Consider the following 26,488-nt stretch of genomic DNA (forward strand, 5'->3'; position numbering starts at 1 on the left):
CTATCCGTGAGGCTCTGCTCCCGGCTCCGTAGTCTCTGGGCCATTCAGGTTCTAGATCCCGCCCCCGAATTCCTGCCGCGCCCCAGCTTCGGGCTTAGCGGTGGCTATGGCTGGGGTAACCGGCCGACTGGTCCGGGGCTGGTGTCCGAGAGCGGTCAGGAGGTGAGTGCTGAACCAGGGGTCCAAGGTCGCCCTTGGGATCCCGGCGTCCAGAGGCGGTCGCCGCCCGTGGGAGCGGCCCTGTCTAGTCTTGTCCGGGTAGCCACAGGGCTCTGCTTTTACAGTTTTCCAGGGAGAGCGTGATGGCCAGTGTCCTTAAACGCGCGTCCGCTTCTTCGGCTGGGCCCGAAATGGTCCGGACGGACGCGCGGGGAGGCCTGAGCTGCTACCCTCCTCCCCCCCGCGTTCGCGTCCCCCCTCACCTCGGGCCACACGCCGGGCAGGTGTGAGTGCCGCACAGCCCTCGGCCCGCGCGCCGCCACCCTGGCCGCTTCTAGGTTGCAAACATAGTTTGCTAAAATGAAGTCGAACATCTGAGCACGCTTGGCTTTTCTGCTGAATGCTGTAGAAACGCAAGCCGTTATCATCAGTGTGGGATTGAACTGCTTCCTGGAGAACCCTTCTGTAATGTTAAGTGACGGGATGCACAAACTATGTAGAAATCAAAAAAAAGCAAGCTATGCATAAGGAATCAGGAAACCCTGGAACATGGTGGTTGGTTGCCTTGAGGTGGTGGAGTTTTATGATTTTCCCGATTTTATGTATTAAACGGTAGTGTTTTGTAATTTTTAAAACCACTTTAAGTTTGTGCCATTATTTTGTGAGAACTTGCATACGTAGGCTTTCTAGTAGACATTTTGTTTTCCTTTCGTTTTCTGTTTGGAACTTAACGTGCATCATGTGGGATGCAGAGTTTTTCCCTTTTTGGAAAGAAACTAATTCAGTTATTTACTATTAAAATTTTTGAAGTCTTTATTGAATTATTAGTATTTCAGAGTGTGAACCTACGGTTCTTTATATTCTTTGAAAGGCATATTATTGCAGAAGAAGTGATACCTTAGGTGTGGGCGTTATTAAAACTGTATTATTTTAATCATCTATGATCCCATTAACTTTAACTCTGTATGCCAGGGTCATCATTGTGAACATCAGTTTTTTGCTTACGGCCTCAGTACTGTGCACTGAAATTTTCTCTTCCTCTGCCTACTAAAAACTGTACCTGGTTGTGCTTGCTGTTTCTGCTCTGCTCCTAGTTGGCTGGCTGAACTTCCTGGGGTGAGTATTTAGTTATGTCTGTTCAGCGCAGCTTCACAGACTAGCAGCGACAGTAGTTAGATGTCCCCTAGGTAGGTCCCCCACCTACTAAGAAGTGGCTCTTTGTCTGGAATGCCAAGGACAGCTCACAGCTCCTCTGTATCTTAACCCATTCTTCTCTCCTTCTGATGTGGGAAACAAAGGCAAAAGAATTAAATTTTCTTACTACTTACAACGCATTGACAAGTCCTTGAAATAGGCAGAGCATATTCATCTAGGAACCCAAGTGCCTTGCTGTCAATACTTTGCTAAGGGCAAAGGGCAATCTTAGCCCAACCCCCAGGCTCCTGTAAATCTACTTTAACATATAAAAATTCCTTTGACAATGTCCTTTATCTCTACCCCCCAAGATACGTGTTGACAATCATGCCCCAAGCTTATGGCCCACAGATATCCATCTGAAGGGTTTCATGACTCAGGTTTTATTAGACAGTAATAAATGACCTTTTCCCAACAACAGCTAGCCCCCTCAAGGTCCTGGAAATCTTGCTTCCAAAATTCCTTAGAGATTTAGGCTATCCCTAACCCCCTCCCAACTTGAAAGTGTATAATGGGCCACTCCTCACAACCCCAGCCCAGCTCTTTCTGCCCCTGGGTCCTGTCCCCGTGCTTTAATAAAACCACCTTTTTGCACCAAAGATGTGTCAAGAATTCTTTCTTGGCCCCTGGCTCTGAACCCCAGCTTCTTTCCTGTAGGACTCCCACCTGTGTGTTGGGACACACATTTTGGTGAATGGAAGAATTGACCTGATAATAGTTTATACTTAGTTAATCATAGAGGGCACAAAGGATTAAATTCTGTGCACTTGACCTTTTCAGGCTCAGTCTCCTGCTCACTTCCATCTTGCAGTGCCTTTCATTCACTTTCTTGCCTGTGGCAAAATTTACACAGCCATTCAGGTGGGTTCCAGCTACTTTTATCGGTATTTAATTTGAATTGCTGCAAATGCTGTGCTGGATTGTAACTTTTCCTTTATTTTAAGATTACTACAGTTAGCTTCTGTAATGATTTCTCTTTTTAGGAATCATTTTGGAAACCACTGTTGGGAAAGAAGAAATTTATTCTGCCCTTCAAGGTCCTTCTAGGTGGATTAAGAATCAAATTGATATGAGACAGATTAACGGGAGAAAATCAAATTTGGTTTCATATATATAGGGAATCCACACGGACATGAAATTCCAAAGACAGGCAACATGAGGCTTACATGACTTCTATTTTGAAGCTTACGTTCTGAGCTAGGAAGAAGGGTTGGGAGTCTGAGGATACAAAGTGGAGGAAGACCATTAGGAAGGTGAGAGGAGATCTTGGGAACACAAAGATTGTCCCATCACACAAATAAGTTTCTTAGATTAAGAGGAATCTCTGTTAATGGCTCTCTTCCTGGTACAGGCTGTTCTTTCCAATGTAAACTTAGGCAGTTGGTGGGCAGTCAGAGAGCTTTTCCTGCATCTACTGGGCTTTGCCTTCTTTTAATTTAAAATATTGCTCATGCCAAAGTGGCCCATCTTGGGGCGGCCTGCCCTTGGCCCCTACACCACTAACCGTTTGCAGCCAGCTTGTATAGGGGCAGGTATAGGGAACATATTTCAGGAGAAACAGAGCATTTTGGTGTCTAAGGATTGGCAGCAATTCGAAATCAGTCTGCCTGTTTGCAGTTCCCTGCAGGTCCCAGCACAGCTGCACATGAGCAAGACAGCAATGGGAGCCAGTCAGAAGGATTTTGAGAGTGCAATGAATCAGGTGAAACTGCTGGAGAAGGACCCAGGAAATGAAGTGAAGCTCAAACTCTATGCGCTCTATAAGCAGGTAGGTGCCTGAGCTCTGACATAGAGACGTTCCGTGCAGATAGCTCTGCAAATGGATGCACCTTTCCTATTTTTAGGGCTTGTATTGCCGCTCCTCTGAAGAGTGTCTACATGACAGTTTTTGTATGTTAGTCTTTGCTGTACTGTTAAGGCAAAAAGTAACGTGTCAGGGTCACTCTGGAGTCAGACTTAAAAGAGATAACCATCACAGGTGTAGACCTTATTTGGCTTCTGACCAGAAAAAAATCAACTGCAAATTTTTTTTGAAGCCCCTGGGGAAATTTAAATGTGGACTGACTATTAGCTGATACCCAGGAGTTGTTATATAAGAACATGGTTATATAAGAAAATGTTGGTGTTCTTTAGGAATGCGCACTCAATATGTAAGGGTAAAATGGAATGGCGTTTGGGATTCGCTAAAATGAGAAAAAAAGAAAAGGATGGACAAAGCAAGTATGGCAAAAAAAATGATAGTTATTGAGTTAGGTCGAGTATTGGGAATTCATTATAACATTCTACTTCTCTATATGTTTGAAAATTCGTATAACAAAAATTTAAAATTGAAATTTGTAAATTGTGATGTCTAAGGACCACGTTGGGAAGTCAGCTGGTCGGGGCCCCTGTGTGTGATCTGTTTTCCTCTTCCCGTGATCGGTCTGAGCCTTCCTTAGTGTCTTACAGGTGTGTATAGTGAAGAATTTGACTTTGCTCAGAGAGAGGCCAAGGCTTTGCCCTTGACTTCTGGGAGGTAATCCCTAAGCCCTCCCAAGATCATGCCTGCTAAGGAGTGTCTTTGTCGGCCTGAGAGTCTAACAGTGTGATTTTGAGTGAGGGCTCCTGGCTACGTATTCATTCGTGCCTGCCGGCACCATGGAGCCCCAAACGAAAACTCTGAACACCAAGGTTTGAGTGAGCTTCCCTGGTGGGCAGTCCTCCCTGTGTGTTATCAGACATCTGTTCTGGGAGAGGTATCGTTTCCTGACTCCAGGCCCGGTGTGGGGAGGGGGGCTTGCGGATCCTGTTGCCTCTCACTTCTCAGGTGTCTCCCTCTTGCAGGGTGACCCTTGTCTCTTTGTCTTTGGAAAGTCTAAGCCTCCTCCACTGCCTTTGTTTCTCAAAGCCTCTTTCTTCTTTCCTCTTTTAGCTAATTATGGAATTTAAAGTTTTTACATTTGGCTATGTAAGCGGCGTGGGATATTCATCTCAAAACACTCACTCCACCTACTCTCAAACAAGTAAAATTTAGTTGCTTTCATGGTTCCTATTTGCATGGGCTTCATTTAAGTTTCCAGAGGACCAGTGGCTCTGACACCCTCCCATTCCTGCTACCCCAGGGACTCTGTTCAATTGGCAGAAACCCACCACTGAATTAATGGTATTTTTTTTTTTTTGTACCTTTGAGTGGGCTTTCAGAATATACGGCAGGTTTCCAAATGTTTGTTGGCTGGGTACTTTTGAAGATGGTTTGCTTGAATATTTTGATTGTCTGTGAAAAATGGAATCATCAATATAAAACTAATGAGCTCTTAGAAGTTTTTAAAAAGCACTTTGCCGACACCCTTGTCTTGCATTGTTTTCATATGCAGGCATTTATAACTTATTTTAGGGACTGATAGCTGATGGCACATTTTGTCTCTCCCATCTTTTTTCTGTTGTGTATTTTTAGCGGCAGCATCGAAGAGAGGGCAAGGGGAAAATTAAGATGAATTTATGTATCTTCTAAAAGTGTTTGGGAGGGGAAGGCACATTCACCCTAGCTGTACATTTTGTGGATCTTAAATATTTGACACTCTAATTTGCGTGGACATTTGACCGATAATTGCCCCTCTCCCTCTCACAGGCCACTGAAGGACCTTGTAGTACACCTAAACCAGGTGTGTTTGACTTGATCAATAAGGCCAAATGGGATGCATGGAATGCTCTTGGCAATCTGCCCAAGGTAAATTTACTTGCTACTTTGCTTTTATTTTACTTGCTGTATTCCTGAAGGAAGTTGGGTGCTTCTCATTATTAAACCATTGGAGGTGGAACCTGCAAGATCTGGTTGGATTCTGTTGAATCAGACTTCTTTCTTCATTGCAAGGTGGCGTTTCTTAGCATCATAAGTTTCTCGAAGTGCTTATTTATTGACCATGGCTGAAGTTATTTGTTACCTTCTCTTCAGGAAACTGCTAGGCAGAACTATGTGGATTTGGTGTCTGGTTTGAGTTCTTCGTCTGACTCCTCTAGCCAAGTGAAGCCTGAAGCAGACAGGGAACAAGCTGGTTACGAAACCCTGGTGATGACTTCTGAAGACGGCATCACAAAGATCATGTTGAACCGGCCCACCAAAATGAATGCATTGACCACACAGGTAACATGACCTGCCCTGGGCATTTGTCCTGCTTTTCTTTCCTCCGTCTCATTCACTCAACAACTAGAATGTTTCAGCATCATTGCTATTTTCATGATCTCTTGTTTGATTTGTGCAGGAAGATTAGTAATGGTGGCTACTTCTTCATACAGCTGAGTTGAACATTTGTTATTTAGAATTTGTTGGCTTCGGGTAGGTTCCATGTGTCCAAAAAAGCACTGCAACTTTCCTAATGATGGAAGCACAAATAATTAAATTAATAAAAATGAAATATACATTGATAAAAGAGAGTATGTCTAGAGGTTCTCTAAGGTTGATGTAGACTGTCCCCAGACTTTACTCATGTCACTTAGACTTGAGAGTGAGTACTGTTCAAGCTGCTTGGACCTTTATTTTATATACGTAGAGGGCAAGAAGGAAAGAAGACCTTCATCTTAAATATAACATAACCCAGCTCTGCCTCAAGTGAGCTGCCTCACAAGAGCTCCTTTGATTTTTGAGTCTTTCATCAAACTAGAATGATAATAAAAATAACCTCTTCCCCCGCTTCCTCTTGAAAAAATTATAGGGAATTAATCGGATGCTTGGTGTTGAACTGCAAGTAAAATTTGAGGGGCTAGAACCCTTTTCATTGGGTTTATCATCTACATTGTAGCAGGAAGAGCCTGCTCACTTAAAACAGTGTTAAATAAGAATTCCATGAAGTTGGATATGTGCCATTGACTTAGTAAAACATTTGATCCTCACAGTTTAATTGCCTTTGCCTCATTTCTGTGTAATCATGGTGATGATGGTGGTGGTGATGGTGGTGGTGGTGATGACGGTGATGATGGTGATGATGATGGTGGTGATGGTGGTGATGATGACGGTGGTGATGATGACGGTGGTGATGGTGATGATGATGGTGGTGGTGATGATGGTGATGGTGGTGATGATGACGGTGATGGTGGTGATGATGACGGTGATGATGGTGATGATGGTGATGGTGATGATGACGGTGATGATGATGATGGTGGTGATGGTGGTGGTGATGATGGTGATGATGGTGGTGGTGATAATGGTGATGATGATGGTGGTGATGGTGGTGGTGATGATGGTGGTGATGATGAGGTTAGTAACAGCAGCTATCTTTACAGAGTGCCTAGTGTGTGTCAGCACTTTCCACACAGAGGTGTCTTTAAATCCCAAAAAGAGCCTACTTTTAATACTATTTAACAATAAAATAATTAGGTTAAGTAGTAACTTGCTCAAATTCACATAACTAATAAGCTGGAAAACCTAAATTGAAACCCTAATATATCCATCTCCTAATCCCAGCTCTGGCCAATTGCCCTGTCATGGTGCATCATCATAACCATAATAATAATGGAGTTATTTCCTCATTCCCTCCCTCAGTGAATACGATTTCACCTTTACTCATCTATTATGTCAAGTCCATATTTTTTTTTCAGTATCTGTGTGTCCATAAATATCAACCCTCTTCATCATTCTCTCACACTAACGTCTTATCTGAGGTAAAAATGGCACCAGTGCGTTGAAAGCTATTAACGACACCTCCAGGATTTTCAGAGACATTGCTGATTTAAAATATTGGACCCCTTGTCTTTGGCTACCATTACAGTGTCTTGAAATCCCAGCCTTGAAGACTTTCCAGACTGCCTGCGACACACATGCTCTTTTTTAGGTCCCAGCTGAAAAACTGCTTCATGGAAATCTGCCTCTGGCTGCCTCCCGTGCTACCCATGCTCGACACCAGTGCTTCCTCCAAGCTGTCTGCCGTGTTGTACTGTCCACCATTTTAGAGCTCCCCCTCTCTATCAATTCCAAAAGCTCAAGGACTAGGTCTTATCTGTTCACTTTTGGGGAAAGGTGGCTATATCCCCCAGTGTCCACAAGAGCACATGGTACATAATACACGCCGAGTAACTGTAAAATGAATTACAATCCTTTTGACTGTTTTGGGCCGCCTTTTTGGTTATGTAAATACAACCAACGTAACAGTTGGCGCTTTGCAGAGGACAGGCTTACGGACTGACTTTTAGTGAATCCCACATGATAGTTGTCATTTTCAGAGTTCCTTTCATTTTCTTGTCTCCCCCTTTCACATAGATGTATCAGGAAATCATGCTTGCACTTGAAGCTGCAAGCAAGGATGACTCTACCATAACTGTTTTAACAGGTAAGACATTTTCTTGGATTTCTTAATAATTAAATTTCTATTTGGGGGGATTTCCTACCAAATAGGAAATTGAGTAAATAGCTCTGAAGCCGTTTCCAGTACTGAGATACTCTGTTCTTTTTGAGGTTTTATTTTTATTATTTTTAACTTTTTATAAGCTTTCTTGCAACAAACCCAGTGAAGTTAGGCCCTATAATTACCCTTATTCTATAGATGGGAAACCCTGAAAAGTTAAGTTTTGATAAATTCTGCTTTTCCTATAGTTATTTTCTATATATTCTTCACTTTTGGTTTCTATTTCCTCTTTGATCCAAGCGTTACATAATAATGATAGTTCCTTAAATTTCCCAAAAGGTTTTTTTTGTTGTTGTTTATTTGGTTGATTAGTTTTTTATTTTCCATTTCTGTTATTGATTCCTGGCTTCAGTAAATTATAATCAGAGATGATCAGTTTTACTAGATTTACTATTTATTTATTTATTTATTTTGGGCATTGGGTGGTAGGTGGAGGACGAGGGAAAGAATGAATCATAAGCAGGCTCTGTACCCAGCACAGAGCCTGACACAGGGCTCGATCTCACGGCCCTGAGATCATGACCTGAGCCGTAATCAGGAGTTGGAGGCTTGGGGCGCCTGGGTGGCACAGCGGTTAAGCGTCTGCCTTCGGCTCAGGGCGTGATCCCGGCGTTCTGGGATCGAGCCCCGCATCAGGCTCCTCTGCTGGGAGCCTGCTTCTTCCTCTCCCACTCCCCCTGCTTGTGTTCCCTCTCTCGCTGGCTGTCTCTGTCTCTGTCAAATAAATAAATAAAATCTTTAAAAAAAAAAAAAAGGAGTTGGAGGCTTAACTGACTGAGCCACCCAGGCACCCCACTAGATTTACTTTTTAAAAATCTATTAAATTTTGTGTATATTGCTCTATATTGAACTCTCTACCTTGAAGATAAATAACTGGAAAATGGCCCATTTTTTGTATCATCCAGGAATTCAAAAATAAGTTCATTCTTTTAAGGTACAGAGTTAAAAATCTATCAGTTAGACCTTTCTAATTTATGTTAGATTCCCCCATCTCTGTTTTTGTCTTCTAATTAATCTCAGACTGAAAAAAGTAAATTAAAGGCATTTATTGCTATTATGTTTCTTTCAGCTTCTCCTTCATGTCAAAAACAAATTTGCTTTAAAGCAAGTTTTTTATCTTATTGACACTAGAACACTTGTGAAGAGTTATCCATTAGTATAAAATGGTCATCTTTGGTCTCACTTCAAGTCCACCTTGTCAAATATGAATGCCGTAACACCTGCCTCAGTACTCCTTGCACTTGCCTGGCAAACCGTTACCCGTCCTTTCAGCTTTCTGTCTTTCTGAATTCCTTCTTGCAGTCTGTGTCTTACAGCACACATTGTTGGATTTTTCCCTCTTCGATCCAGTCTGAATTTTTTTTTTTTGTAAAGGCCCCTTTACCTGTTGAGATTTATGTATAGGACAGATTGTTGCATTTTCGTTCTGGCACCTTCCATGCTTACTACTTGTAATGCTTCCTTTCACTGTTATTTTTTACTTCATGGTCTGTTTTTTCCTTGGGATGTGTTTTACTGCTCATAGTTTGAAAGTTATTTTTCCTGCTTTTAGTAATTGCTTTGATAGCTTTGTATGGTACCCATCAATATCTCTAGCTTGCACTATTCCCCTCGGACAGTGTCTGTTGGTTGTCCCTACGAGAGGCGAGGAAGGGAGCATGCGTTTCCCAACACCCCACAGAGCCTCTCTTTCAAGTCTATAGTCTGTTACGAAGTGCTTCACTGTCTTCTAGCCTAGAATGTTGCCCCGGAGAAGTTCAAGGCTAACATTAATTTTGTTTTTATAAGATCTTTTTTTCCCCCTAGATGACCAGGAGATAACTTTCCCATTCTTTATCACTTTTCCATAGAACATATGTACCATGTTAAAACTGATTAGTAAGGCCTTGTTTTAAGTTTTCTTTGATAATGTCTCTGAATGTTTTTGTTTCAATTGGTCTGTTCTTTCTGAAAGAAACCTAGTTATAGAAGAGAATGTCTGGTCTGCTGGGACTGTTGTCTTTTATTTTCTCTGAATTCTTAACTCTTGTCTTCTGTTGCTTTGCTCACTAGTCTCGATCTTATACTCCGGTTGCATTTTTAGCAATGTCTGTCCTTTTTACAGCCTCTAATGGCATCATTCTTCAGTGGTTGTGGTTTTCTCTCTAGCTTTCTTCCTGAACACTCCCAGGCACTTTTCTTTTCTTTCTCTTGTCCATCACTTCCATTTTGAGTCCATAGAAAAAGCTCCGCTGTTTATTTTTTATATATACATTGAGGACCAGCGTAACAATGTGCTTGGAAAAGAAGTTTTATTACCCATGGAAGTATTAAAAATACTACTTATGACACCATTGACTCCTGATAGTAATGTAAGAAAAAATCAAAGAACATTTATTATGTAAAAATACTGCTGTTAACAAGTATAGCTAGCTGTTTCTCAGTTCCCCAGATATAACTGTCTAAAGCCCAATACAAAACAAACATGTCTTCTGAATTTTTCCTTTGAAACTTTCCCTTGAGCCCATTCCAGTGTGGTCTCTACCTTTTGCTTAGATCCCCACCCTCACCTCTGTATCATTAAATCCTTGGGACCTTTTTCAGGCTTCGTCTGACCTTCCCTCCTTCTTAAACGTCTGTCTGCCCTAGGCTTCAGTGGCACAGCCTGCCCCTCCGATCTGCTGGCCCACATCTTCTTTGTAGGTTCATCCTCTGTGTGGCCAGCAAGAGGGAGGGAGGGTTCCTGAAGGCTTAGTTCTGGGCGGTGTTCTCTTCTCGCTTCTTGCTCTCCCTGGACCCCGCATCCATGCCCACTCTCCAACGGAAGTCCAGATGCTGGTGCTTCCCCCACTTGGTGTCTTTGGTCAGGACACTCCCAGGGCTCCCGACCGGTGTACCCACCTGGCACTTCTTCAGAGGCACCACCTCCTGCGTCTTTCTCTCCGGAGCTTTTCCCGTGTTCCAGATCACACTGGGTGGCTCCACGTCTACCCTGTCACGTAGACCAGAATCCTAACATTCATCATTGACCTTGTCGCTCTCTCCCCTCCCATGTCCTGTCTGATCCCATTTCACTTCCCCAGTAGCTCTGGAGTCAGCCCTTTTGTCTGTCTCCTCCGCACTAGTCCAAGCCACCGTGGACTCTTGTCTGAGCTGAAATAAGGCCTGTCTCATCTTTCTGATTTCCTTTTGTCCTCCTCTCTCCCATGCTTTGTCCAGTCTCACTACATCCAGTGGAATCTTCTTCCAAATACAAATCTTATTCCTCCCCCATTTAAAAGTTCTTCAGCACCAAGACAATTCAGTGGAAAAAGAAAACTCCTTTGACAAATGGTGCCAGAACAACTAACTATCCATATGGGGGAAAATGAACTTCAACCCCATCTTACACCCTGTACAAAAACTAATTTAAAAGTCATGTAAGCATAAAACCCAGAAACATAAAGCTTCTAGAAGAAAACAGTTTCTTTGTGACCTCGACATAGACAGAGATTTCTTGGACTGGGCACAAAAAGCATTAACCATAAAAGAAACTATTTACAACTTAGACTTCATCAGAATTTAAAATATGTGCTTCTCAAAGATGATAGTAAGAAAACGAACATGCAAGTACTACAGGCTGGGGGAGGGGGAATATTTGCCATACATAAATCTGATTAAGGATTAATATCCAGGATATATAAAGAACTCCTTAGAAATTAACAACCACCACCACCACCAGACTTTAAAACTAGATAAACGACTTGGACAGTTCATAAAAGATGCACAGATTGCCAATAAATACATGAAAATGTGCTTAATCTCATCAGCCTTCAAAGACATGCAAGTTAAAATCACAGTGCAGTATTTCACCCACTAGAATGACTACAATCTAAAAGACGATGCGAAATATTGGTGATGTTGCAGAAGAACTAGGACCTCCGCACATTTCTGACGCGACATCACTTCAGGAAACTGCCTGGCAGCTGTCTATGGACCGAAACACATACCAGCTCAGCGGCGCGTCAGCCCACTCCTAAGCAATGACTTCAGATAAATTAAGCCTGTATCCACAGAATGATTTGTGATCCAGTTCACAGGAGCCAAAAACAACTCATGCCCACCAACAGATGAGTAAACAAATTGTTGACTAGTCCTACATGGAAAACTACTCAGCAGTATAAAGGATTGAAGAACTGATATGAGAATAGAGGCAAATCTTTTTTTTTTAAGATTTTATTTATTTATGTGACAGAGAGACACCAAGCAAGAGAGGGAACACAGCAGGGGAGTGGGAGAGGAAGAAGCAGGCTCCCAGCCAAGGAGCCCGATGTGGGACTCGATCCCGGAACACCAGGATCACGCCCTGAGCCGAAGGCAGACGCTTAAAAGTTGCGCTACCCAGGCGCCCCACAGGCGAATCTTGAAGACATAGTTCAGGGAGGAGAACACAGACCCAAGAGTATATATTATAGGATTTTGTTGATAAAATTTCTAAAATAGGCAAAAGTATTCTATGGTGATTGAAGTCAGAAAGTGGTTGTGTTGGGGCAGGGTGGGTGGGATGGCTGGAAAGGAGCTTAAGGGAACTTTGTGGGATGGTAGAAATGTCCCGCATCTTGTTTCAGGTGATCACGCAGGTATTTGGGGTCATCAAAAGCATTGAACTGAGTGTTTAAAATTGGTGTTCTTGGGGCACCTGGGTGGCTCAGTCATTAAGCGTCCACCTTCGGCTCAGGGCCTGATCCAGGGTCCTGGGATCGAGCCCCGCATCAGGCTCCCTGCTCCACTGGGAGCCTGCTTCTTCCTCTCCCACTCTACCTGCCTGTGTTCCCTCTGTCACTGGCTGTCTCTCTCTCTTCATCAAATAAATAAATAAAATATTTTTAAAAAATTAAAAAAATATATAATTGGTGTTCTTATATGTAAATTATGCTTTAACACAAAACACCTTCAGTGGCTCTTAGAATAAAAGTCAAAACATCTTAACAGATCAGCAAAGACCTGCATGGCCCATCCTGCCTGTCCTCATCCTACACCAGCTTCCCCTCTGGGATTTTCTGCTCTGGCACAGTGGCCAGAGTTACCCCCTTCACAGGACCTTTGCACATGCTTCCCTCTGCATGAATTCTTCCTACCTTTCTTTTTCTAGGGATCTCAGTTCAGTTGTTCCTTCCTTAGAAACATCCCTCCTTAAACCTCCAGGTTAGAATAAATCCCCTATGACACACTCTCATATTATCATCAAGTACTTCTCCTTTGTATCAGAGTTGCATTGCCTACATTTGTTAGTATGTTTTTGAATCGATGTCAGCTTATTCACCTTTCTGTAAATTAGGGCAAGAGCCATGGCTGGCTCGCCAGTGTATTTCCAGTGCTTGCCATGGAGACTGGCACATAGCAGATACTCAGTAATTAAAGAATGAATGAATGGTGACTCTGTTGATTTTATTTACAGGAAATGGTAGTTATTTCTCCAGTGGAAATGATCTGACTAATTTCACTCATATTTCCCCTGATGAAATAGAGGAGAAAGCTAGAAGGGGTGCCATTTTACTGAGGTAAGACTGACGTTTGTCTGATCCCAACGGACTCATTCATAGTCATCAGAGTGTTACTTAGTGCAGCAGAAGTAAGATAGATGCTTCTTTGTGTCAGTGTCGTTCATGTGGCTTTGGACAAGCGTATTTCTCCAGACCGCCTCTATCAATATGTGGGCATTTATCCTATCACTTTAACTTCTGTTACCTGCTCATCCTGCTGCTTTGCGTGAGATTTGATTAGAAGGCATAAAAGTCAACTGCAGTTGTTAAAAAAAAAAAAGTTCTCTCCTATTGAAGCAGAGAGATTTAGCCAATTCTCATTCGGCCAGAGGAATGCCTGACTTCCATGACTGCTGGTCATGGGACATGTGAGGTAGCCTCAGCACAGAGGACGTGAAGGCCTCTCTCTTCCCAGCTCACGTATCCCTACCGGGTTCCTCATTCCCAGGAGCTATAATATTGCAGCATATGCTGCTCGGCCAGCCACCCTAAGCTCTCAGTCTGCAGCTTGCGTACAGCCCTGCCCTGGCCTAGAATACACAGTGGAACCAAGGTCCAGCTTAGAGACTCAGTCTAGCAGTTTCCATCAGATGCCATCCAGATGGGTGTTCAGGCTGGCCAGAGTTCATTTCAGACTCACGTTGTCTTCCTTATTGTACTTCATTCATGCCGTGTTGGGACATTTTTTATTGTTATTATGTTCACTTAGCCAGTATATGGGACATCATTAGTTTTTGATGCAGTGATCAGCGATTCATTAGTGGCATATAACACCCAATGCTCATCACCACGCGTGCCCTCCTTAATACCCATCACCCGGTCACCCCGTTCCCCCACCCCCCTCCCTTCTGTAACCCTCAGTTTGTTTCCCGGGGTCCAGAGTCTTTTATGGTTTGTCTCCCTCTCTGATTTCTTCCTGTTCAGTGTTCCCTCCGTCCCTGTGGTCCTCCCGCTCTTCCTTATGTTCCATAAATGAGTGAAACCATACGATAATTGTCTTTCTCTGCTTGACTTATTTCACTTAGCATAATCTCCTCCAGCTCATTTAACTATGCTTTTGTATTTCCATTTCTGTAGGGATTTTGTGGGCTGTTTCATAGATTTTCCTAAGCCTCTGGTCGCAGCGGTCAATGGTCCAGCTGTGGGAATCTCTGTCACCATTCTTAGGCTATTTGATCTTGTGTATGCATCTGACAGGGTAAGTCAGCCCCCAGAAACATAGAGCGTCATGAAGTAAAAATGAGGGCCTCTGAATTCTCTTTTATTGTTGGCTGGTAGTAAATAGATTGCATGATTTATGGTAGAATGGATTAAATTTCACTTTTTCCCAAAGAATTACTCTAATTTAATTTGACTTGTTTTATTTGTCCTTCATTATTAATTTTGGTTTTCCTAAACACCAGTATTGTTGTGAACATTGTCCCAACTATTTTGGTTCTATTGTCTAAAAAAATTACATAACAGTTACTCAACTTCTGATTTTCCAATTAATCTAAAATAGGAGATCGCGAAAGCTTGCTGGGCGGGGGGGGAGTTGCATTTTGGCATGCTCTGCAAGTGGATAATTTGACACTTTTTTCCAAGTAAACAAATTCTGGAGTTTAGAATTTTAGAATATTAGAATTTTTGAATAAGAAGGAACTTTGAAACACTCTCTACCCTCACTCCCTTCTTTGCAAATAAGTAAACTGAAGTTTAGGGGCGCCTGGGTAGTTCAGTCGTTAAGTGTCTGCTTCGGCTCAGGGCGTGATCCCGGGTCCTGGGATCGAGCCCCACATCAGGCTCCTCCACTGGGAGCCTGCTTCTTCCTCTCCCACTCCCCCTGCCTGTGTTCCCTCTCTTGCTGGCTGTTTCTCTCTCTGTCAAATAAATAAATAAAATCTTTAAAAAAAAAAAAAAGTAAACTGAAGTTTAAGCTACTTGCCAAACAGGTTAGCCTTCTGTTCACCATTGAACTGCACTGATGTTAATTTCTGTTCTCACTACAGTATTAATGTAGGTCATAGTAGAAAATAAAATTTTGAAAAATCTGCATAAAGGGTTAAATTAAAAATCACTTCTTATCTTACCACTCAGAGATAACCAGTCCCTGACTGCTGGAACCCTAGGCTCTCTCCTTATGAACAAAGATGTGATGACCATTTATCTTAGAACTTTTACTGTAGAACTAGTAACCACATGGAGGGTTATTAGATTCTTAGAGTAATTTTTGCTTATGCAGTGGTACAATTTCCTGCTCTCCAACCTTGTGGGAAACATTCGGTTTTTACCACTGAAGAGATTCCTAGTTTTGTTTGGAGGTATTTTCCCTACTAATAGACATGACCATATTTTAAAGATCCTTGTCTCTTGAGTTCATTTTTTCTACTGGATTCGGTTTGATTTGATCGGGTATGTTTCCAGAGCTAATTGTTTTTAATAATTGCCTCATGAAAATAGTGAGATTCTACATGCTAGGCTTCCTAACCTTTGTAGGTAGGAAATTCTGCTCAAAGGCAGAAATCAGTAGCCTGTGGTCACATCATGTGTGTGAGAGGACTGACTGATCAACCAGTCTTGACCAGGGGTGGGGTCAGGAGTTCCTGAGCTGAACTTAGGGATCTCATTCTTCAGTACTTAGAGGCAAATACATCATCCTATTTGAATATTCTCCTGATTCTCCCTCAGAATTCAAAAGGACTGTCACATCCATCATCTTTTCAAGGTTTCTAGAACTTCAGTCCTATGATACAAATTGGAATTGAAATAGAAAGAAAACATACTAGGGCACCTGGGTGGCTCAGTCGTTAAGCGTCTGCCTTCGGCTCAGGGCGTGATCCCAGCGTTATGGGATCGAGCCCCACATCAGGCTCCTCTGCTATGAGCCTGCTTCTTCCTCTCCCACTCCCCCTGCTTGTGTTCCCTCTCTCGCTGCCTCTCTCTCTGTCAAATAAATAAATAAAAGCTTGAAAGAAAGAGAGAGAGAGGGAGGGAGGGAGGGAGGGAGGGAGGGAGGAAACATACGTAGATAATTTAAATGCTAAAACATTTGGCCCAGAGTAAAATATTTGACAAATAATGACCACTGCTAAGAGTTCACCCAACTGAATTAAACCAAGGTTCACTCTAAAATCAGAGAAAGACAGAAGAAAGAACCTGTGAAGAGGAATGCATTTTATGAGATTTATCATTATTGGCTTCATAAACAAATACCATATTAAATGTGGGTTTAACACACATTCAACCAAATTGTTTTTTATTATGGGCAAGAGTTAACAATGCCCATTAGCTTCTTTGTCAGGAAATTATACGTTTCCCCTATGAGTTAATAAAAGGGTAGAAATCATAAAAATAATATTTGAGTACTCACCACATCCTAGGCACTCTGTTGCTGCACATGAGACATACTCACTTAATGCACACGCCAGCCCTGTGAGGTTCGTACTTTGGTCTCCATTTTACAGAGGAGTCCACTGTGGCACAAAGAGGTGAAGAAGCTTCTAGAATCACCAAGCAGTCAGACGCCAGAGCCTGACCCTTAGTCACATTTACTCCTCTATTTCTGAAAGTAAGTTAAATGCCACTTACTGTCAGTTCAGCATATACCTGTTTGTGGCCCCTTCGCTACGATTGGCGTTTTCCTTCACTTTCCTGCTTATACTCCTTAGGTTGTGACTTCTCAGTACATCTTCTGGAATAAGCTTGCTTTTGGGGGGAGGGGATGATAGGTGACATTAGTAACTTTTTATTTTATATATTTTTTTCACATATATGCTGCGTATATTATGTATTTATGTCTTCTCACACTATTCGTTAAGAAATAGCACCAATCTGATTATGGGAAGTGAAGTCTAAATGTTCTGTGTACATATTGTCAATTATAAATTAATTTCCTTTCATAAGGACTTCTCATTCATCAAGAAATACACAGAAATATTTCTTGAATCAAAAAAAGGGGGGGCACCTAGGTGGCACAGTAAGCTGAGCTTCCAACTTTTGGTTTCAGCTTAGGCTATGATCTTGGGGTCGTGAGATCGAGCCCCATGCTGGGCTCTGTGCTCAGCAGGGAGTCTGCTTAAGATTCTCTCTCCGTCTGCCTCTGTCCCTCCCCCCTCCCCCCGCCTAAAATAGGTGAATAAATCTTTAAAAAATAAAAAAACAAGGGGCACCCAGGTGGCTCAGTCAGTTAAGCATCCAACTCTTGATCTCAGTTCAGGTCTTGATCTCAGGGTTATGAGTTCAAGCCCCACACTGGGATCCATGCTGGGCATGGAATCTACTTAAAAACAAAACTAAAACTAAAGATGGCTCTGGAGTCTAAATAACCAATATTGAAGTAGATTCTGGTATTTAAAGGCAATTTAAAAACCTCTGGGGTAAAATCAAGATGGATGACAGACTGAGGAAGGAATTTTCCAATTGATATAATAAAAACTAAGCTCTCTAATAAGTTTTTAAAATACATTGATAAAACGATAGATCAACGACTTGATGTAAACATGAGCAATGGAGAGGAGTGCATAGCCCACAGAAAATAAAGCATAAATGGCTCCTTAAAACATAGGAGAAAGACCCTATTAAGAAAGTTACTTGCAATCAGAATATGTAAAGAACGGCAAGTCGATAATAAAAAGACAACCAATCTAACTTAAAAATAGGGGCAAAGTATTATAACGGTTACTTCACCAAAGAAGATATGAAAAGAGCTAATGAGCATAAATAAATGTGCTCAACATCATTAGTCGTTACAGGAATGTAAATTAGAACCACAAGACACTATCACACACCTACCAGGATGGTTCAAGTTAAAACAACAGACGGTAGGAAGGTTTAGCAAGTATGTGGAGCAACTGGCCTCGTCCCTGCTGGGGGGAGTGGTACGTGATACACCACTTTGGAAATTCTTTTGGTCTTAAACTGCAGTTTACCCCCACAACCTTGCAATTCCACCCCTGGTTACCCCAGAGAACTGAAAACACGTTCATGCAGAGACTGGTATGCAAATTGTCATGAACGGTCTTCCTCATCATAGCCAAAATGCTGGACATAACACTGGTGGCTTCCGCTGGTGAATGCGCACAGGAACTGTGACATCTGTACAGTGGAATTCTACTCAGGAACGACAAGGAACAAGCTACCATTACAACAGCGTGGTGACTCTCAAAAAGTCTTACGCTAAGGACCGAAGGCTACAGAATGTATGATTCCATTTATATTACACTGTAGAGAAGGCGAAACAAGGGACAGAAAACAGATCGGTGGTGGTTTGGGGGTGACAGGAATGGACTGACTGCAGAGGGCACAAGGAGCCCTTTGGGGTGATGGAGATATTCTCCATCTTCACGTGGCGGTGCCTACATAACTGTTACCTTCGTTAAAACTAACCGAGCCGCGCATCTAAGAGTGAACTTGGTGTATGTACAATACCACAGCAATCCTAATTTTTAAGAAGCTTTGTCAATTAAGTATTGTGAAGATATGTACAAATAGTGATTTTTAAAAATCACATACAAAAAGTAATCGTTTTTCTTTTCTTTTTTCTCCAAATAGGCAACATTTCACACTCCTTTTAGTCACCTTGGCCAAACTCCAGAAGGGTGTTCCTCTTATACTTTTCCGAAGTTAATGGGCCCAGGCAAGGTAACTCTTGGAAACTGTGAAAATGTGTTGTAGTAAGTAACCTCTGGGGGCGCAGTCAGTTAAGCATCAGACTCTTGATTTCGGCGTAGGTCATGATCTCAGGGTCCTGGGATCGAGTCCCGTGTCAGGTTCTGTGCTCAGTGGGGAGTCTGCCTGAGGATTCTCTCTCCCCCTCTGCACCTCCCCCCACTTGCACTCTTTCTCTCAAATAAAGAAATAAATCTTAAAAAGAAAAAGTAACCTCTGTTCGAAAAGTAACTCTATACTCTCTTCTTTTCTTTGATAATATAGACAAAAAAAGTGAGTTATTTCCTCCTCAACTCTGAAAGTTTCAAAGATAGAAGAGCTAGGCTATGGGAAATGTCTGGTATGAGGGAAAATTAGAAACTCTCCACGACTCCCCCGACTGGGCTCTGCTCTTGCAGCTGGGTGCCCGGTGCCTCGTCCTCCGCTGCTGTGTCATGTGAGTCCTTGGAGGACCAGGGCTGTGCCAGCTCAAGGCCTCGCTTGATTTCTACGTAGATGAGCAGCATCCCCTGGAAGCTGTAAGATGACATCTCGACTTTGAGAGGTGCCAGCAGAGGCGAGTCCTCATGGGGGTTACGCCTTCCAGAGCCGCGCCCAGTCATGGCGGCCTCTTCATCAGTAGGTGTAGGCAGGTGTTCAGGCTCCCAGAGGGGTTCCGTGGCTGCCCAGGTCTGTCCCCGTGTCTGTGGAAGCCTGGGTGCCCAGGCTCAGTGTGCATGGCTCCAGTGTGACCGTGATGAGACTGAACAGCGGAGAGCCGGGATAGGGGGCGGCTTAGCAAATTTCTGGAGGTCTGAACGAGGTGGGGTTGGAATGGAGCCTGTTTTCATGGACTGCTAGGTTTTCATTGCAGATAGTAGTTTTTAAAGCTCATTATTCTGTCACATGCCCTGAGTCATTATTACAGATTTTAATTTTGAAAAGTTGGGCAGAACCAGCTCTAAGGCTTAGGGCATTTGACTATGAAGCATTATTTTTCCAGAAGCACCATTGGAAATATAGAAGATATGTGCTTAGGGACCTCAGTTTTGTTAGAAACTGAGTATTAGTCCTTCCTTGCTTTCCTTTGGTCGGGTAGAACTAATTAGTAGTGCCTGTGCAGGGAAAGAAAACTGTCAGAGCTCGATGGACCACTGCATAGAGTTTCCAAGGAAGGGAAGTTTGAAAGTTAGGGTGTCCAAAGTTTGGTTGGCATTACTGTGACCTGGATTTTCCTTTTTTTTTTTTTTTTAGTTCTTTTTTTGTTAATAATTGTTTATGCTGTATAAAACGGAAGATTCTAGCTGTGTGGGTTACTGGATCAGCATCTGCTTCAGGTCCTTTCTGCCCCGGGCTCCCTGCTCTTGCCTTCCCAGCACAGACCCTTACAGAAGCAAACATACTTGCAAACCTTCTAGAGAGCCTGAGATGCTCTCAGCATGGTTTGCAAAAGCGTTGCTGATTGAGGTCTTCAGTTTTTCCCTTAACAAGAAGTACTGGCAATCTCAAAAGACCGTAAGGCAACTGCCCTCTATCTCCTGAAAGCAGTTAGTTCTGAGGTGAACGGACCTGTGTTTCAGTAAGTTAATGTCTTAATCTTGCTTTTTGTTTCAGGCAGCAGAAATGCTCATTTTTGGGAAGAAGTTAACTGCTGCAGAAGCCTGTGCTCAAGGACTTGTTACAGAAGTTTTTCCTGATAGCACCTTTCAGAAAGAAGTTTGGACCAGGCTGAAAGCATATTCAAAGCTCCCCCGAAATGTTAGTATTGTCTTTTGGGGTTTTTGTTTTGTTTTGTTTTTTTTCCTAGTACAAACCACGGAAATAATTTATTTGCCTTAAGAGAATAAGCGTTTTAAAAAAACAAGATATACTTTGGTTGGCTTTAGGCAGATCTAAATTTGAGATTTAAAATAACCATAATAATGTCAGCAGTACTGATTTTTTAAAAACTTCTCAGGCATTTCATTGCTACGATACGGATAAAGGCAGAGGGATAGTTCTTTCTGGGGATAACTTTAAGGAAGAGGATGGGCCGTATTTGCCAAGCACTGTTATTCCTGAATCCAGGTGAGAAGCCAGATCGTTTGACTTTTAGGACATTCTTACAATGTAGCACTTTGGTTTTTATATATGATAATTCATAACTGACTGCTCTTATAATCTTTCTGCTCAAAATGTGGTCTTGGAACCAGAAGCTTTAGTCTCTGGGGCTTTTTAGAAATTTGTGATCCCAGGTCCTCTGCCACGTCTACCAAGATGATTTGTGTGCACCTTAAAGTTTGAGAAGCGCTGTCCTATGTCACACGTACATATGAAGGCATGACAAGATTCCGTGAACCATGGAGACACAAAAATCAGCTCTGTAGAATTATCCCACTCCCATTAGAATGCCTCTTTTTTTTCTTTTTAAGATTTATTTATTTATTTATTTATTTGGCACAGAGACTGCCAGTGAGAGAGGGAACACAAGCAGGGGGAGTGGGGAGAGGGAGAAGCAGGCTCCCAGCGGAGCAGGCAGCCTGATGCGGGCTCTATCCCAGGACCCTGGGATCACGCCCTGAGCCAAAGGCAGATGCTTAACGACTGAGCCACCCAGGCGCCCCCTGTTAGAAGGCCTCTTAACCTTATTGTTGGTCTTGTGTTTTCAGGCCTTGCGTATTTCAAAACAGATGATCAGAAATCACGAGAAAGAAAAGCTGCATGCTACTAACGCTGAAGAAAGCAGAATCCTCCAGGAAAGGTGGCTGTCAGACGAATGCATGAATGCGATCATGAACTTCTTATCCCGAAAAGCCAAAATGTGATGCCTGTTACAGCAGAGTTACACATTTCAAAGGAAGGGATTGTGCTGTCATTTCTGATTTTCAATACTGGAACTAAATAAACTGTGCCTTTTCTCAGTGCTAACATATCATTTATGATTATCATATTTCACTAGAGCCCTGATGACAAACAAATTATGTACCACAAGCTTTAAGAGTTTACATAGGATTTGGATCATAGGGAGTCTTACGTCTTTCGACATGAATCTCTGTTGCCAGGAGCACTGAAACATTGTGCCTGGGGTCCTGCTTTGAAAAGCGTTTACAGCATTACAAGCTGAAGTCATGTCTTTGAACACCACGATAGCACTCTGCCGTCCACAGAGGGTGACTGACTTAATTGGCCCAAACACAGACAGCCTCTGGATCACTGACTGAAGGTCTTCGGTGAGTTGCATGTTCTTTTTCAACCACCTAGCAAGGGAGCAAATGGAGCAGTAGTATTAGAAAATAAACACACACACACAAAAGAAACAACGATCTTAGTTCCGTTTTTTCCCCATAATTTAATAAAAACGTCATGAAGGGAAAATTAGGTTATTTCACTGGAAATAAAAGCAGTGTCTGAATCAGTTATTATATACTTATTTATTACATAGTCTTCATTCTTGTTTAACCTGCAAACTGCCGGAACTGTCCTTGCAACTTTCTGTTTTGATTAGTGCCATATCTGTTGACAAGGATGGGAGTATGATTCCAGTGGCCACCAAACTGGCATGGACTATTTTGCTCTTCTAAATCCCTCATTTCTCCATAGAACCATCAAATAAACTAAAGAAACATCTACACCAAACAAGCAAATGTCCAATGAAGAAAAATCACATTGAAAATTATAGGAAATTGTGTGGAGTTCTTACTTGCCCTCGGCAGCCCCCCCCCACCTACACGGCATGCTGTGGTTGGAAGAAATTCGCCTAATCCCCAACTCCCTCCCTTGGGATGGAAGGAGCAGAGTGGAACTTGTTTGCAACCTTCTGGTCTATATGTAGGCTCCCTGAGGGACTGGTTGCTATCTTGCCTGACTCACAGTTCAAGAGGGAAATGCTGGCCTAGTTTGATTGTGAGATAAGAAACCATGAGAGGGAGTGGCACACAATGAAACACGTGAAAGGTACAAGCTGACTGCAGACCCTCGGATACTAGGAAGGAGATCACAAAACAGGAATCATAGAGCACTTAAGTCCCTGAGAAGAAGCTGGAGCCTCTTCAGGAAATGAAGTCATTTAAAAGCAGCCGAGGGAAAATTGAAAAGAAAAAAAAAAAGAAACAGATAAACATACAGGCCTAGACAGGAAGCATGCCCAGAAAAGATCTGAGAAGGCCTGGGCTGACATGAAGACTCACAGGCCCACCCATGAGAGGTCTCACAGATCAGTGTAAGAGGGGCTTGTTTGCAAAAATGCCCAATTTTCAGCAAAGGGTCAGAAGGTGTGCAAAGAAACAGAAAAACATAGACCACTCAAAGGAGGAAAAATTCCAGAAACAATTCCAAAAAAAAAAAAAGTCATCAGATTTACTAGCTAAGGACTTTAAAACAAATGTTGAATACCTCAAAAGAGCTAAAGGCAAAGATGGACAAAGAACTAAAGGACATGAGGAAAACAGTATGTGAAGAAAATAAGAGTATCGACAAAGAGTCACATTATCATTTTTTTAAACCAAACAAATTCTGGGGCTGAAAATTATAATAACTGAATGGAAAGATTCACTAGAGGGGGTTCAAAGGCAGACTTGAACAAGTAGAAGAAAAATCAGCAAACTTAAAGAGAAGTCATTTGAAGTGATCAAGTTCTAGGAGCAAAAAGAAGAAAGAATGAAGAAAAGTGAATAAAGCCTCAAATACTTAGGGGACAGACTCCATCAAGCCAACCAATGGACAGACAGTGGGAGTCCTAGGCAGAGATCGAGTGAGGTGAGAGAGGAGGAGAGAAAGGGACAGGGTGATTACCAGAAAAAAAGAATGACTAAATTTGAGGAAAGATGTAGATATACAAATCCAAGAAGTTCAATGAACTTTAGGATGAACACAAAGAGACCTACAGTGAGACACATTAATCAGACCTGTCAGAGACAAGGAGTGAACCTTGAAAGCAGCAAGAGAAAAGCCACTCATCACAGAAAGTGATTTCCAATAAGATATTTAGCAGATTTCTCACCAGAAACCTTACGGTCCAGAAGGCAGTTAGGATGCCATGTTTAAAATGCTGAAAGAAAAAAAAAAATGTCAACTGATTACATCTGGCAAAATTGCCCTTCAAAGATGAGGGAGAAATTTAAGACATTACTGTACAAAAACTGGGGATGTTCATTACCACGAAATCTATCCCCACCAAACATACTGAATGGTGTCCAAGTTGAAATGAAAGGATGCTAGATAGTAACTCAAAGCCACATGAAAATATAAAGTTCTCCAGTAAAGGTAAAGGTAAATACATGCACAAATATAAAAATAGTATTTTTATAATTTTGGTTTGCAACTCCATTTTTTTTTCTAAAGAACATTTTTTAAAATTTTATTTATTTGTCAGAGAGAGTGAGGGAGAGAGAGCACGAGCAGGGGGAGTGTCAGGCAGAGAGAGAAGCAGGCTCCCTGCTGAGCAAGGAGCCCGATGAGGGACTCGGATCTCAGGACCTGGGATCATGACCTGAGCCGAAGGCAGATGCTTGACTAACTGAGCCACCCAGGCATCCCTCAAGTCCACTTTTAATTTTCTATAGGATTTAGAAGACAAATGTGTAAGATGTAATTATATATCTATGTTAATGGGTTTAAAGTAATTTGTGAATCATAACGTAAGTGGAGGGACAGTGTAGCAATTGAAGTTAAGTTGGTAACAAAGATACATTGTTATAGATTGTTAGAACTACATATAATATATAGTTAATAATCTATAATATAGATGGTTATAACTTTAGGATGTTATATGTAATCCCCATGGTAACCACACACACAAAAATACCCATAGAAGATACACAAAAAGAAAGAGAATCAAAATGTGTTGGTACAAGAAATCAACTAAGCACAAAGGGAAGCAGTAATGGAGGAAATGAGGGACAAAAAAAAATACGCAAAACATACAGAAAACAACATGGCAGAAGTAAGTACTTCCCTATTAGAAATTACTTCAAATGTAAATGGATTAAACTCTCTAAAAACCGTAGACTGATAGAATGGATAATAAAACCAGTCAGTATTCAATTATATACTGCCTATAAGAGTCTTACTTTAGATTTAAGGACGTGCATGGGTTAGAAATGAAAGGATGAAAAAAAATATTCCTTGCAAATAGTAAGCAAAGGAGAACAGGGTTGGCTATACTAATATCAAAGAAGACTAAAAAACTCTTACAAGAGATAAGGACAATGGTAAAAGGGTCAATACAGCAAGAAGATACAACAATCATAAACATTTACATGTCAAATATTAGGCCTCCAATATGTATTAATAATATATAATACACAATGTGTGGTATGGCATAAGGCAACCCTATAAAGAATGGAATAGAATAGAGATCTCAGAATAAACCTTTGTGTATATGATCAAATGTTGTTGTTGTTTTTGATGATCATATGATTTGACAAGGGTGCCAAGACCATTTAATAGGGAAAGGATGATCTTTTCAGTAAATGGTGGGGGTTTTTTGTTTGGATAAAACAAAATGTGTTCTCTACAGACAATGGAATGTTATTCAGCCTTTAGAAGGAAGTTCTGACACAGGCTACAATATGGATGAGCCTTGAAAACATGCTCAGTGAACTAAGCCAGACACAGAAGGACAAATACTGTGTGGTCTTACTTATTTGAGGTGACTAGATTAGGCAAATCCATAGAGACAGAAAGTGAAATAGTGTTTGGGGGATGCTGGAGGGATGAGGGAAAGGGGAGTTAGTGTTCAATGGGGACAGAGCTTTAGTCTGGGAAGATGAAAACGTTCTGGAGACGGATGGTGTTGATGGTTTATACAACAAGCATGTACTTAACGCCACTGAACCGTGCACTTTTAGAAAGTGGGAAAAATAGGGAATTTTATGTTATGTATATCCCACCATGATAAAAATATTTTTAAAAATAATACAATATTAATACCATATTAATAGAAAAGATAAATACGGTCAACTTGATGGATACAGAGAAAGCATGTGACAAAATTCAGCATCCATTATGATAAAAGCTAAGCAAACCAGCCACAGTCATGAACTTCTTCAAACTGATAAAAGGAACCTGCAAAAACCAATAGCCAACAAAATACTGAATTATTTTCCCCTGACATTAAGAGCAAGTAAAAGATGCCCGCGTTTACCAGTCCTAGCTTTTAAGGAAAACAAATGAATATTCATAGAAGGAAATGTGAATAAATATGTCATTTCTTATGTTCTAACAATTGAGCTATCTTTTCAGAAACCAAGCAAACTAGGATGTAAATTAAAATATATTAGTTCATGTCAAGACATTGTGGCCTGAAATTGAGGTGTATAAACTTCCCACGGTTGTGTATTTTTTCTCTTTTTTTTATAGGCCTCCAAAGTATGGTCAAATAATCTTAAGTAATGAGGAATCATCACTTAAAATAACTTATCTCCTTAATCGGGATGCAAATTTAGTGCCTTGTATTGTCCAAGAAGAAAATACCACCCTTCTAATTCTTCTATAACATACCTTTGCCTTCTTCGAATATGGATTTTTAAGTCAAATTGTCAAGTTATGCCACTGAGGATACTGGGGGGACAAAAGTAGACAAGGAAATTATTTCCATAGAACAATGATCCCAATGGGAGCGTCCAGTACAGGCAAATTCATGAGCTGGAAGTCTCT

The 26,488-nt window shown here is 41.7% G+C and overlaps 1 protein-coding gene across 7 annotated transcripts; it reads left to right on the forward strand.

Annotated features, from left to right (window-relative positions):
- The first annotated feature begins 7 nt into the window (after positions 1–7).
- Positions 8–22,942, forward strand: ECI2 (enoyl-CoA delta isomerase 2). 7 transcript variants are annotated; one of them, XM_034660389.1, is made up of 13 exons: positions 30–162; positions 1,132–1,275; positions 2,134–2,214; positions 2,337–2,606; positions 2,971–3,121; positions 4,961–5,059; positions 5,285–5,473; positions 7,583–7,652; positions 13,144–13,246; positions 14,306–14,426; positions 18,758–18,847; positions 20,468–20,611; positions 21,502–22,244. In XM_034660389.1, the coding sequence occupies exons 5-13, from the start codon at positions 2,999–3,001 to the stop codon at positions 21,655–21,657; spliced, it is 1,095 nt and encodes a 364-aa protein (XP_034516280.1). In that variant the 5' UTR covers positions 30–162; positions 1,132–1,275; positions 2,134–2,214; positions 2,337–2,606; positions 2,971–2,998; the 3' UTR covers positions 21,658–22,244. The 7 variants fall into 7 exon arrangements, with proteins under 7 accessions (XP_011229356.2, XP_034516280.1, XP_034516281.1 ...); XM_034660390.1 differs by lacking the exon at positions 2,337–2,606; XM_034660387.1 differs by lacking the exons at positions 1,132–1,275; positions 2,337–2,606 and adding an exon at positions 20,811–20,920 and having other exon boundaries at positions 70–162; positions 21,502–22,942.
- Positions 22,943–26,488: the final 3,546 nt, after the last annotated feature.

Source organism: Ailuropoda melanoleuca, chromosome 5 (assembly GCF_002007445.2).
Source record: "Ailuropoda melanoleuca isolate Jingjing chromosome 5, ASM200744v2, whole genome shotgun sequence".
In the NCBI taxonomy this organism is placed as follows: domain Eukaryota; kingdom Metazoa; phylum Chordata; class Mammalia; order Carnivora; family Ursidae; genus Ailuropoda; species Ailuropoda melanoleuca.

Excerpts from the sequence above, each read along its gene's own strand:
- ECI2 (XM_011231055.3), top strand. The coding sequence starts at position 107 with ATGGCTGGGGTAACCGGCCGACTGGTCCGGGGCTGGTGTCCGAGAGCG. Across the intron at positions 2,215-2,970 it reads AAATTTACACAGCCATTCAG|TTCCCTGCAGGTCCCAGCAC; the intron begins GTGGGTTCCAGC and ends GCCTGTTTGCAG. Across the intron at positions 14,427-18,757 it reads TTGTGTATGCATCTGACAGG|GCAACATTTCACACTCCTTT; the intron begins GTAAGTCAGCCC and ends TTCTCCAAATAG.